We start from the raw sequence: 17570 nt of genomic DNA on the forward strand, positions 1-17570 counted from the left end.
TATCATTCTGGTTAGTAAACTGTAGTCATTAGAGATGAGAGAGGACCTGGAGGAGAGAGGTATGGGGAGGGAGGGGTCAAATATATTATCATTCTGGTTAGTAAACTGTAGTCATTAGAGATGAGAGAGGACCTGGAGGAGAGAGGTATGGGGAGGGAGGGGTCAAATATATTATCATTCTGGTGAGTAAACTGCCCCCCACACACACCCTGCCCTTCCCCCGGTCACACACACCTTTGGTAGGCTGGGGCGGTCTGAACTGCAGAGGGTATCTCAGCACGTAGTAGTTATTCCACACATACAGCTGGTTGTCCCGTGGGTTGTAGTCTATAGATGATATATACTGGTAGGGGTTAGGGAAGGGGATCTGGACCGGCACCTCTCGCCCTCTACTGGTGTCAAACGCATATAACACCATATCCCCTCCACCTCCTCCTCCTCTGTCTGTCTGTCCCTCGTCGTCTTGGAAGACGGAGCGCACCGCGTATAGCACTCCGCACGCCATGAAGGCGTTGCTCGCCCCGCGCTTGTCAAAGCTGGTCGCCCACGTGCCCTCGAAACGCAGCGTGTAAGGGTTTACCTGGAGGGGAGGAGAAATGGAAGGGGCAGGAGAGGGGGAAAAGAGAGAGAGAGAGAGAGAGAGAGAGAGAGAGAGAGAGAGAGAGAGAGAGAGAGAGAGAGAGAGAGAGAGAGAGAGAGAGAGAGAGAGAGAGAGAGAGAGAGAGAGAGAGAGAGAGAGAGAGAGAGAGAGAGAGAGAGAGAGAGAGAGAGAGAGAGAGAGAGACAGAGAGAGAGAGAGAGAGAGAGAGTGAGAGAGAGAGAGAGAGAGAGAGAGAGAGAGAGAGAGAGAGAGAGAGAGAGAGAGAGAGAGAGAGAGAGAGAGAGAGAGAGAGAGAAAAGAGAGAGAGAGAGAGAGAGAGAGAGAGAGAGAGAGAGAGAGAGAGAGAGAGAGAGAGAGAGAGAGAGATAGAGAGAGAGAGAGAGAGAGAGAGAGAGAGAGAGAGAGAGAGAGAGAGAGAGAGAGAGAGAGAGAGAGAGAGAGAGAGAGAGAGAGAGAGAGAGAGAGAGAGAGAGAGAGAGGAGAGAGAGAGAGACAGAGAGAGAGAGAGAGATAGAGAGAGAAAGAGAGGAGAGGAAGTCAATTCTAAAAGCTTCTAAACAAGGTATTTTGTTTCATTTGAAAACATTTAGTAACACATATTGTGTCAATGAAATGTACACAGCTCGTATAAACTGGAAGTAGAAGCCGAACTGTTGTTGTCCATTAGTTTACTACAATCAGAGGAGGAGTGGTGGGGTTAGGGGAGGAGTGGTAGGGTTAGGGGAGGAGTGGTAGGGTTAGGGGAGGAGTGGTAGGGTTAGGGGAGGAGTGGTGGGGTTAGGGGAGGAGTGGTAGGGTTAGAGGAGGAGTGGTAGGGTTAGAGGAGGAGTGGTAGGGTTAGGGGAGGAGTGGTAGGGTTAGAGGAGGAGTGGTAGGGTTAGGGGAGGAGTGGTAGGGTTTGGGGAGGAGTGGTAGCCAGCTAGCAAACGCTAGCAAACGCCCACAGATTAGCAGCACTGTAGTGCTATTACACTATTACACTCAACTGAACGACTTGATTAGTTTAGTGTTAGCTAGCTACATAGCTGTCTTTGTATCCAAGATAATTGTGTAGTTTAGAGTGTGTAGTCTTGGAGTGATTATCTTAATTTACCGAGGTTAGCTAGCCAGCTATTTGTCGTCCTTAACGTAGGAGACTCTGCTAGCTAGCCAACAGCTAACAGCTAACAGCTAGCCAACGTCTACTGAATAGAACTCAACAACCCGGTCGCATTCACAGGTAGTATCACATTTTCATTTCATTTCATTACAGTACAACGGTTTGATTTGTTTGATCGTAGCTAGCTACATAGCTAGCTAAATAGCCGTCTTTGTATCAAAGATAATTGTGTAGTCTAGAGCGATTTTCTAGGTTAGCTAGCCAGCTATTGTCGTTCTTTTAACGCAACGTAACGTAAACAACACTGCTAGCTAGCCAGCTAGCCCCCGAATAGCAGCACTGCAGAAACTATTACACTCAACGGAACGACTTGATTAGTGTAGTGTCAACAACGCAGCTACTGCCAGCTAGCCTACTTCAGCAGTACTGTATCATTTTAATCATTTTAGTCAATAAGATTCTTGCTACGTAAGCTTCACTTTCTGAACATTCGAGACGTGTAGTCCACTTGTCATTCCAATCTCCTTTGCATTAGCGTAGCCTCTTCTGTAGCCTGTCAACTATGTGTCTGTCTATCCCTGTTCTCTCCTCTCTGCACAGACCATACAAACGCTCCACACCGCGTGGCCGCGGCCACCCTAATCTGGTGGTCCCAGCGCGCACGACCCACGTGGAGTTCCAGGTCTCCGGTAGCCTCTGGAACTGCCGATCTGCGGCCAACAAGGCAGAGTTCATCTCAGCCTATGCCGTCCCAACCTTCGCTCTCTCTCCCCCGCTACTCTCTCCTCTTCCATCCTATCATCTCTTCCCTCTGCTCATACCTTCTCCAACCTATCTCCTGATTCTGCCTCCTCAACCCTCCTCTCCTCCCTTTCTGCATCCTTTGACTATCCTCCAGGCCGGCGCGGTCCTCCCCTCCCGCCCCGTGGCTCGACGACTCATTGCGAGCTCACAGAACAGGGCTCCGAGCAGCTGAGCGGAAATGGAGGAAAACTCGCCTCCCTGCGGACCTGGCATCCTTTCACTCCCTCCTCTCTACATTTTCCTCCTCTGTCTCTGCTGCTAAAGCCATTTTCTACCACTCTAAATTCCAAGCATCTGCCTCTAACCCTAGGAAGCTCTTTGCCACCTTCTCCTCACTCCTGAATCCTCCCCCCTCCTCCCTCTCTGCAGATGACTTCGTCAACCATTTTGAAAAGAAGGTCGACGACATCCGATCCTCGTTTGCTAAGTCAAACGTCACCGCTGGTTCTGCTCACACTGCCCTACCCTGTGCTCTGACCTCTTTCTCCCTCTCTCTCCAGATGAAATCTCGCGTCTTGTGACGGCCGGCCGCCCAACAACCTGCCCGCTTGACCCTATCCCCTCCTCTCTTCTCCAGACCATTTCCGGAGACCTTCTCCCTTACCTCACCTCGCTCATCAACTCATCCCTGACCGCTGGCTATGTCCCTTCCGTCCTCAAGAGAGCGAGAGTTGCACCCCTTCTGAAAAAACCTACACTCAATCCCTCCGATGTCAACAACTACAGACCAGTATCCCTTCTTTCTTTTCTCTCCAAAACTCTTGAACGTGCCGTCCTTGGCCAGCTCTCCCGCTATCTCTCTCTGAATGACCTTCTTGATCCAAATCAGTCAGGTTTCAAGACTAGTCATTCAACTGAGACTGCTCTTCTCTGTATCACGGAGGCACTCCGCACCGCTAAAGCTAACTCTCTCTCCTCTGCTCTCATCCTTCTAGACCTATCGGTTGCCTTCGATACTGTGAACCATCAGATCCTCCTCTCCACCCTCTCCGAGTTGGGCATCTCCGGCGCGGCCCACGCTTGGATTGCGTCCTACCTGACAGGTCGCTCCTACCAGGTGGCGTGGCGAGAATCTGTCTCCTCACCACGCGCTCTCACCACTGGTGTCCGCCAGGGCACTGTTCTAGGCCCTCTCCTATTCTCGCTATACACCAAGTCACTTGGCTCTGTCATAACCTCACATGGTCTCTCCTATCATTGCTATGCAGACGACACACAATTAATCTTCTCCTTTCCCCCTTCTGATGACCAGGTGGCGAATCGCATCTCTGCATGTCTGGCAGACATATCAGTGTGGATGACGGATCACCACCTCAAGCTGAACCTCGGCAAGACGGAGCTGCTCTTCCTCCCGGGGAAGGACTGCCCGTTCCATGATCTCGCCATCACGGTTGACAACTCCATTGTGTCCTCCTCCCAGAGCACTAAGAACCTTGGCGTGATCCTGGACAACACCCTGTCGTTCTCAACTAACATCAAGGCGGTGGCCCGTTCCTGTAGGTTCATGCTCTACAACATCCGCAGAGTACGACCCTGCCTCACACAGGAAGCGGCGCAGGTCCTAATCCAGGCACTTGTCATCTCCCGTCTGGACTACTACAACTCGCTGTTGGCTGGGATCCCTGCCTGTGCCATCAAACCCCTACAACTCATCCAGAACGCCGCAGCCCGTCTGGTGTTCAACCTTCTAGGGTTAGAGGAGGAGTGGTAGGGTTAGAGGAGGAGTGGTAGGGTTAGGGGAGGAGTGGTAGGGTTAGAGGAGGAGTGGTAGGGTTAGGGGAGGAGTGGTAGGGTTTGAGGAGGAGTGGTAGGGTTAGGGGAGGAGTGGTAGGGTTAGAGGAGGAGTGGTAGGGTTAGAGGAGGAGTGGTAGGAGGAGTGGTAGGGTTAGAGGAGGAGTGGTAGGGTTAGAGGAGGAGTGGTAGGGTTAGGGGAGGAGTGGTAGGGTTAGAGGAGGAGTGGTAGGGTTAGAGGAGGAGTGGTAGGGTTAGGAGGAGTGGTAGGTAGGGTTAGAGGAGGAGTGGTAGGGTTAGAGGAGGAGTGGTAGGGTTAGAGGAGGAGTGGTAGGGTTAGAGGAGGAGTGGTAGGGTTAGAGGAGGAGTGGTAGGGTTAGAGGAGGAGTGGTAGGGTTAGGAGGAGGAGTGGTAGGGTTAGAGGAGGAGTGGTAGGGTTAGAGGAGGAGTGGTAGGGTTAGAGGAGGAGTGGTAGGGTTAGAGGAGGAGTGGTAGGGTTAGGAGGAGTGGTAGGGTTAGAGGAGGAGTGGTAGGGTTAGGGAGGAGTGGTAGGGTTAGAGGAGGAGGGTTGGTAGGGTTAGGGTTAGGGAGGAGTGGTAGGGAGGAGGAGTGGTAGGGTTAGAGGAGGAGTGGTAGGGTTAGGAGGAGGAGTGGTAGGGTTAGAGGAGAGGAGGAGTGGTAGGGTTAGAGGAGGAGTGGTAGGGTTAGAGGAGGAGTGGTAGGGTTAGGGTTAGGGTTAGGGAGGAGTGGTAGGGTTTAGGGTTAGAGGAGGAGTGGTAGGGTTAGAGGAGGAGTGGTAGGGTTAGAGGAGGAGTGGTAGGGTTAGAGGAGGAGTGGTAGGGTTAGAGGAGGAGTGGTAGGGTTAGAGGAGGAGTGGTAGGGTTAGGGGAGGAGTGGTAGGGTTAGAGGAGGAGTGGTAGGGTTAGAGGAGGAGTGGTAGGGTTAGAGGAGGAGTGGTAGGGTTAGAGGAGGAGTGGTAGGGTTAGGGGAGGAGTGGTAGGGTTAGGGGAGGAGTGGTAGGGTTAGAGGAGGAGTGGTAGGGTTAGAGGAGGAGTGGTAGGGTTAGAGGAGGAGTGGTAGTAGGGTTAGGGAGGAGGAGTGGTAGGGTTAGAGGAGGAGTGGTAGGGTTAGAGGAGTGGTAGGGTTAGAGGGTGGTAGGGTTAGGGGAGGAGTGGTAGGGTTAGAGGAGGAGTGGTAGGGTTAGAGGAGGAGTGGTAGGGTTAGAGGAGGAGTGGTAGGGTTAGAGGAGGAGTGGTAGGGTTAGAGGAGGAGTGGTAGGGTTAGGGGAGGAGTGGTAGGGTTAGGGGGAGTGGTAGGGTTAGAGGAGGAGTGGTAGGGTTAGAGGAGGAGTGGTAGGGTTAGAGGAGGAGTGGTAGGGTTAGAGGAGGAGTGGTAGGGTAAGGGGAGGAGTGTTGGTTGAAGACAATGAAGGAAAATATATTTTAAAAATATATGTATTTAAAATATTTATATTCACTCAAAAATGTATATGGGAGATTGGAAATGATGTAGACAATTACATTGATGGAAGCCTATAGTCGCTGGAAGCAGGTTGGGGTACAGTCAGTTAATCTGACTATAGTTATGGAATATACAAACACCGGTTTTCCAATGTTTTAAAATGTATTTCTATGTGAAAACTGAAGTTGTGGATTCATTCCTTTTCCATTTTACACTCTTATCTAGAGCAACTTACAGTAGTGAGTACATACATTTCAATACTGGTCCCCCACGGGAATCAAACCCACAACCCTAGCATTGTAAAGGCCAAGCTCTATCAACTGAGCCAACTCTACCATCATGGCATCACAAACCACTTGATGTCTCAATGTAGTTAATTACTGTAGCGGTCATTGTTTTTCTACAGGCTGATAGAAAGTCTACAGGTACAAACCTAGACGACCAGCCTCTGTACAATACAGTCATGTACATTTACATTCTGTTTAACAAGGATGGTAAATTAATACTGTACAAAAAGTGGTTGTTTTCCATGTTATTTAATTTCATGTGAATGTTTTGTGTCTTTGTTCATAACTTTGCACCATTTGATGTAAATGTTTGAGGACAGCGTTTTGTTCTTTTTAGATTCCATTAGAATGACATCAGAGAAAGGGACAGCGGTTTGTTCTTTCTAGATTCCATTAGAATGACATCACAGAGAAAGGGACAGCGTTTTGTTCTTTTTAGATTCCATTGGAATGACATCACAGAGAAAGGGGCAGGGTTTTGTTCTTTCTAGATTCCATTCGAATGACATCACAGAGAAAGGGACAGGGTTTTGTTCTTTCTAGATTCCATTAGAATGACATCACAGAGAAAGGGACAGGGTTTTGTTCTTTCTAGATTCCATTAGAATGACATCACAGAGAAAAAGGGAATGACATCACAGAGAAAGGGTTTTGTTCTTTCTAGATTCCATTAGAATGACATCACAGAGAAAGGGACAGGGTTTTGTTCTTTCTAGATTCCATTAGAATGACATCACAGAGAAAGGGACAGGGTTTTGTTCTTTCTAGATTCCATTAGAATGACATCACAGAGAAAGGGACAGGGTTTTGTTCTTTCTAGATTCCATTGGAATGACATCACAGAGAAAGGGACAGGGTTTTGTTCTTTATAGATTCCATTAGAATGACATCACAGAGAAAGGGGCAGGGTTTTGTTCTTTCTAGATTCCATTAGAATGACATCACAGAGAAAGGGGCAGGGTTTTGTTCTTTCTAGATTCCATTAGAATGACATCACAGAGAAAGGGGCAGGGTTTTGTTCTTTCTAGAATGACATCCAGGGTTTTGTTCTTTCTAGATTCCAATGACATCACAGAGAAAGGGGCAGGGTTTTGTTCTTTCTAGATTCCATTAGAATGACATCACAGAGAAAGGGGCAGGGTTTTGTTCTTTCTAGATTCCATTAGAATGACATCACAGAGAAAGGGGCAGGGTTTTGTTCTTTCTGGATTCCATTAGAATGACATCACAGAAAAAGGGGCAGGGTTTTGTTCTTTCTGGATTCCATTAGAATGACATCACAGAGAAAGGGGCAGGGTTTTGTTCTTTCTGGATTCCATTAGAATGACATCACAGAGAAAGGGGCAGGGTTTTGTTCTTTCTAGATTCCATTAGAATGACATCACAGAGAAAGGGGCAGGGTTTTGTTCTTTCTAGATTTCTAGAATGACATCCAGGGTTTTGTTCTTTTAGATTCCATTAGAATGACATCACAGAGAAAGGGGCAGGGTTTTGTTCTTTCTAGATTCCATTAGAATGACATCACAGAGAAAGGGGCAGGGTTTTGTTCTTTCTAGATTCCATTAGAATGACATCACAGAGAAAGGGGCAGGGTTTTGTTCTTTCTAGATTCCATTAGAATGACATCACAGAGAAAGGGGCAGGGTTTTGTTCTTTCTAGATTCCATTAGAATGACATCACAGAGAAGGGGCAGGGTTTTGTTCTTTCTAGATTCCATTAGAATGACATCACAGAGAAAGGGGCAGGGTTTTGTTCTTTCTGGATTCCATTAGAATGACATCACAGAGAAAGGGGCAGGGTTTTGTTCTTTCTGGATTCCATTAGAATGACATCACAGAGAAAGGGGCAGGGTTTTGTTCTTTCTGGATTCCATTAGAATGACATCACAGAGAAAGGGGCAGGGTTTTGTTCTTTCTGGATTCCATTAGAATGACATCACAGAGAAAGAGACAGGGTTTTGTTCTTTCTAGATTCCATTAGAATGACATCACAGAGAAAGGGGCAGGGTTTTGTTCTTTCTAGATTCCATTAGAATGACATCACAGAGAAAGGGGCAGGGTTTTTGTTCTTTCTAGATTCCATTAGAATGACATCACAGAGAAAGGGGCAGGGTTTTGTTCTTTCTAGATTCCATTAGAATGACATCACAGAGAAAGGGGCAGGGTTTTGTTCTTTCTAGATTCCATTAGAATGACATCACAGAGAAAGGGGCAGGGTTTTGTTCTTTCTAGATTCCATTAGAATGACATCACAGAGAAAGGGGCAGGGTTTTGTTCTTTCTAGATTCCATTAGAATGACATCACAGAGAAAGGGTTTTGTTCTTTCAGGGTTTTGTTCTTTCTAGATTCCATTAGAATGACATCACAGAGAAAGGGGCAGGGTTTTGTTCTTTCTAGATTCCATTAGAATGACATCACAGAGAAAGGGGCAGGGTTTTGTTCTTTCTAGATTCCATTAGAATGACATCACAGAGAAAGGGGCAGGGTTTTGTTCTTTCTAGATTCCATTAGAATGACATCACAGAGAAAGGGGCAGGGTTTTGTTCTTTCTAGATTCCATTAGAATGACATCACAGAGAAAGGGGCAGGGTTTTGTTCTTTCTAGATTCCATTAGAATGACATCACAGAGAAAGGGGCAGGGTTTTGTTCTTTCTAGATTCCATTAGAATGACATCACAGAGAAAGGGGCAGGGTTTTGTTCTTTCTAGATTCCATTAGATTCCTAATTATACAACAACCTTTTTGCCAAAGCAGGGATGTTGCAATTTTGTTGTTGTTGCCGGCACTAGTGACGTCTATATCAGTCTGCTAGTTCTAGAAAAGGTCCAGTGTACTTCTGTGGAAAAAAGTATTTTTCAAAAAAATTATATATTTTTTATTATTATTAATGTTCTGATTTTTCAGAGGTTTCTGCAGCCCCCTCAGCACCTCTACTTCCCACGGTTACGTAGAAGCCAAAATCTATCTGCAATTTTACACCTCATCTTTCCCCTACACATTTTTTATATATATCAAAAAAGAACAAAAAAACATTTAGGTAAAATCCATTACTCCCTCCGATCCATCCTTCTCTCTCACCTGACTGACAACTATACGTCCATTGTTGGCTTCAGTTGAGTAGATGACCCACAGTCCGTTCTCATCCACAGCGAGGTCGATATCGCTCTTCCCGCCCCACCGATACGGAGAAGTGTCGTGGTAGTTAGCGTTCAACACCACCGCCTCGCCACTCTTCATAGAGAGAGAGAGAGAGAGAGAGAGAGAGAGAGAGAGAGAGAGAGAGAGAGAGAGAGAGAGAGAGAGAGAGAGAGAGAGAGAGAGAGAGAGAGAGAGAGAGAGAGAGAAGAGAGAGAGAGAGAGAGAGAGAGAGAGAGAGAGAGAGAGAGAGAGAGAGAGAGAGAGAGAGAGAGAGAGAGAGAAAGAGAGAGAGAGAGAGGGGGAGAGGGGGAGATAGAGATTTATATACATTTTAATAAGGCAACCTTACATCGTATCAATGCTGAAGTATTTACAATTGTTATAAATACACAACACACAAGAAATCAATCGATACAATAAAAATCTCATTTAAAATTAATTCCTGAATTGCCTGGGATTGAAATGGCATTGACCTCAACCCTGGTGCGGTTGGAAAGGTGATACAGATCTCAGGTAAAGGTCAGAGGTCACCTTAATGCGCGTGCGGAGGTCGTACTTGACCAGGTTGCGTGTGCGTTCCTTGTTGTAGAACACGGCTCCGTCATACACCACGAAGCCTGTACCGTCGACGCGGTTCGGCAGCCTGGCGGGACAGAGACAGGACATAGAGAGGACAGAGACAGGACATAAAGAGGACGTAGAGACAGGACATAAAGAGGACGTAGAGAGGACATAAAGAGGACGAAGTGAGGATATAAAGAGAACGTAGAGAGGACATAAAGAGGACGTAGAGAGGACATAAAGAGGACGTAGAGACAGGACATAAAGAGGATGTAGAGAGGACATAGAGAGGACGTAGAGAGGACGTAGAGAGGACGTATAGAGGACATAAAGAGGACAGAGACAGGACATAGAGAGGACGTAGAGAGGACGTAGAGAGGACGTATAGAGGACATAAAGAGGACAGAGACAGGACATAGAGAGGACATAGAGAGGACGTAGAGAGGACATATAGAGGACATAAAGAGGACATAGAGAGGACATAAAGAGGACAGAGACAGGACATAAAGAGGACATAGAGAGGACATAAAGAGGACGTATAGAGGACATAAAGAGGACGTATAGAGGACATAAAGAGGACAGAGACAGGACATAAAGAGGACAGAGACAGGACATAAAGAGGACATAGAGAGGACAGAGACAGGACATAAAGAGGACGTATAGTGGACATAAAGAGGATGTAGAGAGGACATAAAGAGGACGTAGAGAGGACATAAAGAGGACAGAGACAGGACATAAAGAGGACATAGAGAGGACGTAGAGAGGACGTATAGATGACATAAAGAGGATGTAGAGAGGACATAAAGAGGACGAAGTGAGGACATAAAGTGGACGTAGAGAGGACATAGAGAGGACGTATAGAGGACATAAAGAGGACGTAGTGAGGACATAAAGAGGACAGAGACAGGACATAAAGAGAACATAGAGAGGACGTAGAGAGGACGTATAGAGGACATAAAGAGGACGTAGAGAGGACATAAAGAGGACAGAGACAGGACATAAAGAGGACATAGAGAGGACGTAGAGAGGACGTATAGAGGACATAAAGAGGACGTAGAGAGGACGTATAGAGGACATAAAGAGGACGTAGAGAGGACATAAAGAGGACGAAGTGAGGACATAAAGAGGACGTAGAGAGGACATAAAGAGGACATAGAGAGGACATAAAGAGGACGTAGAGAGGACATAAAGAGGACGTAGAGAGGACATAAAGAGGACGTAGAGAGGAAATAGAGAGGACGTAGAGAGGACATAAAGAGGACGTAGAGAGGACATAAAGAGGACATAGAGAGGACATAAAGAGGACGTAGAGAGGACATAAAGAGGACATAGAGAGGAAATAGAGAGGACGTAGAGAGGACATAAAGAGGACGTAGAGAGGACATAAAGAGGACAGAGACAGGACATAAAGAGGACGTAGAGAGGACATAAAGAGGACGTAGAGAGGACATAAAGAGGACGTAGAGAGGACATAAAGAGGACGTAGAGAGGACATAAAGAGGATGTAGAGGACATAAAGAGGATGTAGAGAGGACATAAAGAGGACGTGAGGAGAGGACGTAGAGAGGACATAAAGAGGATGTAGAGGACATAAAGAGGACGTAGAGAGGACATAAAGAGGACATAAAGAGGACGTATAGAGGACATAAAGAGGACATAAAGAGGATGTAAAGAGGACGTAGAGAGGACATAAAGAGGATGTAGAGGACATAAAGAGGACATAGAGAGGACGTAGAGAGGACATAAAGAGGATGTAGAGGACGTAGAGAGGACATAAAGAGGACATAGAGAGGACATAAAGAGGACATAAAGAGGACGTAGAGAGGACATAAAGAGGACAAGAGCATACATAGATGGAAATGAACTGTTAGCTAAATCTGGAGCAATGCATCAGGTCTCAGTGTTCTGAGACTTCTGGTATTGTGGTACATTGTCATTGTCCCTGTCCAATGTTGGTACATTGTCCCTGTCTAAATAAACTGGTATTGTGGTACATTGGCCCTGTCCAAATAAACTGGTATTGTGGTACATTGTCCCTGTCCAAATAAACGGGTATTGTGGTACATTGTCCCTGTCCAAATAAACTGGTATTGTGGTACATTGTCCCTGTCCAAATAAACTGGTATTGTGGTACATTGTCCCTGTCCAAATAAACTGGTATTGTGGTACATTATCCCTGTCCAAATAAACTGGTATTGTGGTACATTGTCCCTGTCCAAATAAACTGGTATTGAGGTACATTGTCCCTGTCCAAATAAACTGGTATTGTGGTACATTGTCCCTGTCCAAATAAACTGGTATTGTGGTACATTGTCCCTGTCCAAATAAACTGGTATCGTGGTAAATTGTCCCTGTCCAAATAAACTGGTATTGTGGTACATTGTCCCTGTCCAAATAAACTGGTATTGTGGTACATTGTCCCTGTCCAAATAAACTGGTCTTGTGGACATTGGACATAAATAAACTGGTATTGTGGTACATTGTCCCTGTCCAAATAAACTGGTATTGTGGTACATTGTCCCTGTCCAAATAAACTGGTATTGTGGTACATTGTCCCTGTCCAAATAAACTGGTATTGTGGACATAAACATTGTCCTGTCCAAATAAACTGGTATTGTGGTACATTGTCCCTGCCCAAATAAACTGGTATTGTGGTACATTGTCCCTGTCCAAATAAACTGGTATTGTGGTACATTGTCCCTGTCCAAATAAACGGGTATCGTGGTACATTGTCCCTGTCCAAATAAACTGGTATTGTGGTACATTGTCCCTGTCCAAATAAACTGGTATTGTGGTACATTGTCCCTGTCCAAATAAACTGGTATTGTGTACATTATCCCTGTCCAAATAAACTGGTATTGTGGTACATTGTCCCTGTCCAAATAAACTGGTATTGTGGTACATTGTCCCTGTCCAAATAAACTGGTATTGTGGTACATTGTCCCTGTCCAAATAAACTGGTATTGTGGTACATTGTCCCTGTCCAAATAAACTGGTATTGTGGTACATTGTCCCTGTCCAAATAAATAAACTGGTCCAAATAAACTGGTATTGTGGTACATTGTCCCTGTCCAAATAAACTGGTATTGTGGTACATTGTCCCTGTCCAAATAAACTGGTATTGTGGTACATTGTCCCTGTCCAAATAAACTGGTATTGTGGTACATTGTCCCTGTCCAAATAAACTGGTATTGTGGTACATTGTCCCTGTCCAAATAAACTGGTATTGTGGTACATTGTCCCTGTCCAAATAAACTGGTATTGTGGTACATTGTCCCTGTCCAAATAAACTGGTATTGTGGTACATTGTCCCTGTCCAAATAAACTGGTATTGTGGTACATTGTCCCTGTCCAAATAAACTGGTATTGTGGTACATTGTCCCTGTCCAAATAAACTGGTATTGTGTCCAAATAAACTGGGTACATTGTCCCTGTCCAAATAAACTGGTATTGTGGTACATTGTCCCTGTCCAAATAAACTGGTATTGTGGTACATTGTCCCTGTCCAAATAAACTGGTATTGTGGTACATTGTCCCTGTCCAAATAAACTGGTAAACATGTGTCCTGTATATACTGTCCCTGTCCAAATAAACTGGTATTGTGGTACATTGTCCCTGTCCAAATAAACTGGTATTTGGTACATTGTCCCTGTCCAAATAAACTGGTATTGTGGTACATTGTCCCTGTCCAAATAAACTGGTATGGTACATTGTCCCTTCAAATAAACTGGTATTGTGGTACATTGTCCCTGTCCAAATAAACTGGTATTGTGGTACATTGTCCCTGTCCAAATAAACTGGTATTCTTACATTGTCCCTGTCCAAATAAACTGTATTGTGGTACATTGTCCCTGTCCAAATAAACTGGTATTGTGGTACATTGTCCCTGTCCAAATAAACTGGTATTGTGGTACATTGTCCCTGTTTCTCTCTGTCCAAATAAACTGTTTCCCTGTGGTATTGTGGTACATTGTCCCTGTCCAAATAAACTGGTATTGTGGTACATTGTCCCTGTCCAAATAAACTGGTATTGTGGTACATTGTCCCTGTCCAAATAAACTGGTATTGTGGTACATTGTCCCTGTTTAAACTGGTCTGTGGTACATTGTCCCTGTCCAAATAAACTGGTATTGTGGTACATTGTCCCTGTTTCCAAATCTGTTTCTCTGTTACATCTGTTTCCTCTGTCCAAATAAACTGGTATTGTGGTACATTGTCCCTGTTTCTCCAAATAAACTGGTATTGTGGTCATTGTCCCTGTCCAAATAAACTGGTACATTGTCCCTGTCCAAATAAACTGGTATTTGGTACATTGTCCCTGTCAAATAAACTGGTATTGTGGTACATTGTCCCTGTCCAAATAAACTGGTATTGTCTACTGTTTCCCTGTCCAAATTCTCTGCTTCTTGTTACATTGTCCCTGTCCAAATAAACTGGTATTGTGGTACATTGTCCCTGTCCAAATAAACTGTATTGTGGTACATTGTCCCTGTTCCAAATAAACTGGTATTGTGGTACATTGTCCCTGTCTCAAATCTGTATTTCATTGTCCCTGTTTCCAAATAAACTGGTATTGTGGTACATTGTCCCTGTCCAAATAAACTGGTATTCTGTTACATTGTCCCTGTCCAAATAAACTGGTATTGTGGTACATCCCTGTCTCTGTTTCTCTGTAATCTGGTATTGTGGTACATTGTCCCTGTACATTGTTCTCAAATAAACTGGTATTGTGGTACATTGTCCCTGTCCAAATAAACTGGTTTTGTGTTTACATTGTCCCTGTCCAAATAAACTGGTATTGTGGTACATTGTTTCCCTGTCCCCAAATAAACTGGTATTGTGGTACATTGTCCCTGTCCAAATAAACTGGTATTGTGGTACATTGTCCCTGTCCAAATAAACTGGTATTGTGGTACATTGTCCCTGTCCAAATAAACTGGTATTGTGTTACATTGTCCCTGTCCAAATAAACTGGTATTGTGGTACATTGTCCCTGTCCAAATAAACTGGTATTGTCTACATTGTCCCTGTCCAAATAAACTGGTATTGTGGTACATTGTCCCTGTCCAAATAAACTGGTATTGTGTTACATTGTCCCTGTCCAAATAAACTGTTACATTGTTTCCCTGTTAAACTGGTATCTGTCATTGTCCCTGTCCAAATAAACTGGTATTGTGGTACATTGTCCCTGTCCAAATAAACTGGTATTGTGGTACATTGTCCCTGTCCAAATAAACTGGTATTGTGGTACATTGTCCCTGTCCAAATAAACTGGTATTGTGGTACATTGTCCCTGTCCAAATAAACTGGTATTGTGGTACATTGTCCCTTCCAAATAAACTGGTATTGTGGTACATTGTCCTGGTATTTCTCATTGTCCAAATAAACTGGTATTGTGGTACATTGTCCCTGTCCAAATAAACTGGTATTGTGGTACATTGTCCCTGTCCAAATAAACTGGTATTGTGGTACATTGTCCCTGTCCAAATAAACTGGTATTGTGGTACATTGTCCCTGTCCAAATAAACTGGTATTGTGGTACATTGTCCCTGTCCAAATAAACTGGTATTGTGGTACATTGTCCCTGTCCAAATAAACTGGTATTGTGGTACATTGTCCCTGTCCAAATAAACTGGTATTGTGGTACATTGTCCCTGTCCAAATAAACTGGTATTGTGGTACATTGTCCCTGTCCAAACAAACTGGTATTGTGGTACATTGTCCCTGCCCAAATAAACTGGTATTGTGGTACATTGTCCCTGTCCAAATAAACTGGTATTGTGGTACATTGTCCCTGTCCAAACAAACTGGTATTGTGGTACATTGTCCCTGCCCAAATAAACTGGTATTGTGATACATTGTCCCTGTCCAAATAAACTGGTATTGTGGTACATTGTCCCTGTCCAAATAAACTGGATACATCACATGAATAAATACATATACATAGGACCTCCATAGAGTTGAAGAGGACTTCAGACAAATAGTTTATATTATACACACACACTCTGTTTCTCTCTGTTTCTCTGTTTCTCTCTGTTTCTCTGTTTCTCTCTGTTTCTCTGTTTCTCTCTGTTTATAATAATATATAATAATATATGCCATTTAGCAGACGCTTTTATCCAAAGCGACTTAGTCGACTTAGTCATGTGTGCATACATTCTACGTATGGGTGGTCCCGGGGATCGAACCCACTACCCTGGGGTTTCAAGCGCCATGCCAACTGAGCTACAGAAGGACCACGTTTCTCTCTATTTCTCTCTGTTTCTCTCTATTTCTCTCTATTTCTCTCTATTTCTCTCTGAAGGACCATGTTTCTCTCTATTTCTCTCTGTTTCTCTCTATTTCTCTCTATTTCTCCCTGTTTCTCTGTTTCTCTCTGTTTATCTGCTTCTCTGTTTATCTGTTTCTCTGTTTATCTGTTTCTCTGTTTATCTGTTTCTCTGTTTCTCTCTGTTTATCTGCTTCTCTGTTTATCTGTTTCTCTGTTTATCTGTTTCTCTGTTTATCTGTTTCTCTGTTTATCTGTTTATCTGTTTCTCTATTTCTCTGTTTCTCTGTTTCTCTGTTTCTCTGTTTCTCTGTTTCTCTGTTTCTCTGTTTCTCTCTGTTTCTCTGTTTCTCTGTTTCTCTGTTTCTCTGTTTCTCTGTTTCTCTGTTTCTCTGTTTCTCTCTGTTTCTCTGTTTCTCTGTTTCTCTGTTTCTCTGTTTCTCTGTTTCTCTGTTTCTCTGTTTCTCTGTTTCTCTGTTTCTCTGTTTCTCTCTGTTTCTCTCTGTTTCTCTCTGTTTCTCTATTTCTCTGTTTCTCTGTTTCTCTCTGTTTCTCTCTGTTTCTCTCTGTTTCTCTGTTTCTCTGTTTCTCTGTTTCTCTGTTTATCTGTTTCTCTGTTTCTCTGTTTCTCTGTTTCTCTGTTTCTCTCTGTTTCTCTGTTTCTCTCTTTCTCTGTTTCTCTGTTTCTCTGTTTCTCTCTGTTTCTCTGTTTCTCTGTTTCTCTGTTTTCTCTGTTTCTCTGTTTCTCTCTGTTTCTCTGTTTCTCTGTTTCTCTGTTTCTCTCTGTTTCTCTGTTTCTCTGTTTCTCTCTGTTTCTCTGTTTCTCTGTTTATCTGTTTCTCTGTTTCTCTGTTTCTCTGTTTCTCTGTTTCTCTGTTTCTCTGTTTCTCTGTTTCTGTTTCTCTGTTTCTCTGTTTCTCTGTTTCTCTGTTTCTCTGTTTCTCTGTTTCTGTTTCTCTGTTTCTCTGTTTCTGTTTCTCTGTTTCTCTGTTTCTCTGTTTCTCTGTTTCTCTGTTTTCTCTGTTTCTCTGTTTCTCTGTTTCTCTGTTTCTCTGTTTCTCTGTTTCTCTGTTTCTCTGTTTCTCTGTTTCTCTGTTTCTCTCTGTTTCTCTGTTTCTCTGTTTCTCTGTTTCTCTGTTTTCTCTGTTTCTCTGTTTCTCTGTTTCTCTGTTTCTCTGTTTCTCTGTTTCTCTCTGTTTCTCTGTTTCTCTGTTTCTCTGTTTCTCTGTTTCTCTGTTTCTCTGTTTCTCTGTTTCTCTGTTTCTCTGTTTCTCTGTTTCTCTGTTTCTCTGTTTCTCTGTTTCTCTGTTTCTCTGTTTCTCTGTTTCTCTCTGTTTCTCTGTTTATCTGTTTCTCTGTTTCTCTGTTTCTCTGTTTCTCTGTTTCTCTGTTTTCTCTGTTTCTCTGTTTCTCTGTTTCTCTCTGTTTCTCTGTTTCTCTGTTTCTCTGTTTCTCTGTTTCTCTCTGTTTATCTGTTTCTCTGTTTCTCTGTTTCTCTGTTTCTCTGTTTCTCTGTTTCTCTGTTTCTCTGTTTCTCTGTTTCTCTGTTTCTCTGTTTTCTCTGTTTCTCTGTTTCTCTGTTTCTCTGTTTCTCTGTTTCTCTGTTTCTCTGTTTCTC

General features: G+C 44.1%; 1 protein-coding gene across 1 annotated transcript in view; it reads right to left on the reverse strand.

Moving 5' to 3' along the window:
- LOC127931966 (adhesion G protein-coupled receptor L1-like) overlaps nt 1-17570 on the reverse strand; it is a 106900-nt gene that overhangs the window by 31744 nt on the left and 57586 nt on the right. Inside the window, exons 7-9 of the mRNA XM_052526124.1 lie at nt 9655-9766; nt 9064-9216; nt 235-580 (exon numbers count right to left, since the gene is read on the reverse strand). Of these exons, the coding sequence (XP_052382084.1) occupies nt 235-580; nt 9064-9216; nt 9655-9766 (611 nt within the window). The remainder of the gene's footprint in view (nt 1-234; nt 581-9063; nt 9217-9654; nt 9767-17570) is intronic.

Source organism: Oncorhynchus keta, chromosome 10, assembly GCF_023373465.1.
Source record: "Oncorhynchus keta strain PuntledgeMale-10-30-2019 chromosome 10, Oket_V2, whole genome shotgun sequence".
In the NCBI taxonomy this organism is placed as follows: domain Eukaryota; kingdom Metazoa; phylum Chordata; class Actinopteri; order Salmoniformes; family Salmonidae; genus Oncorhynchus; species Oncorhynchus keta.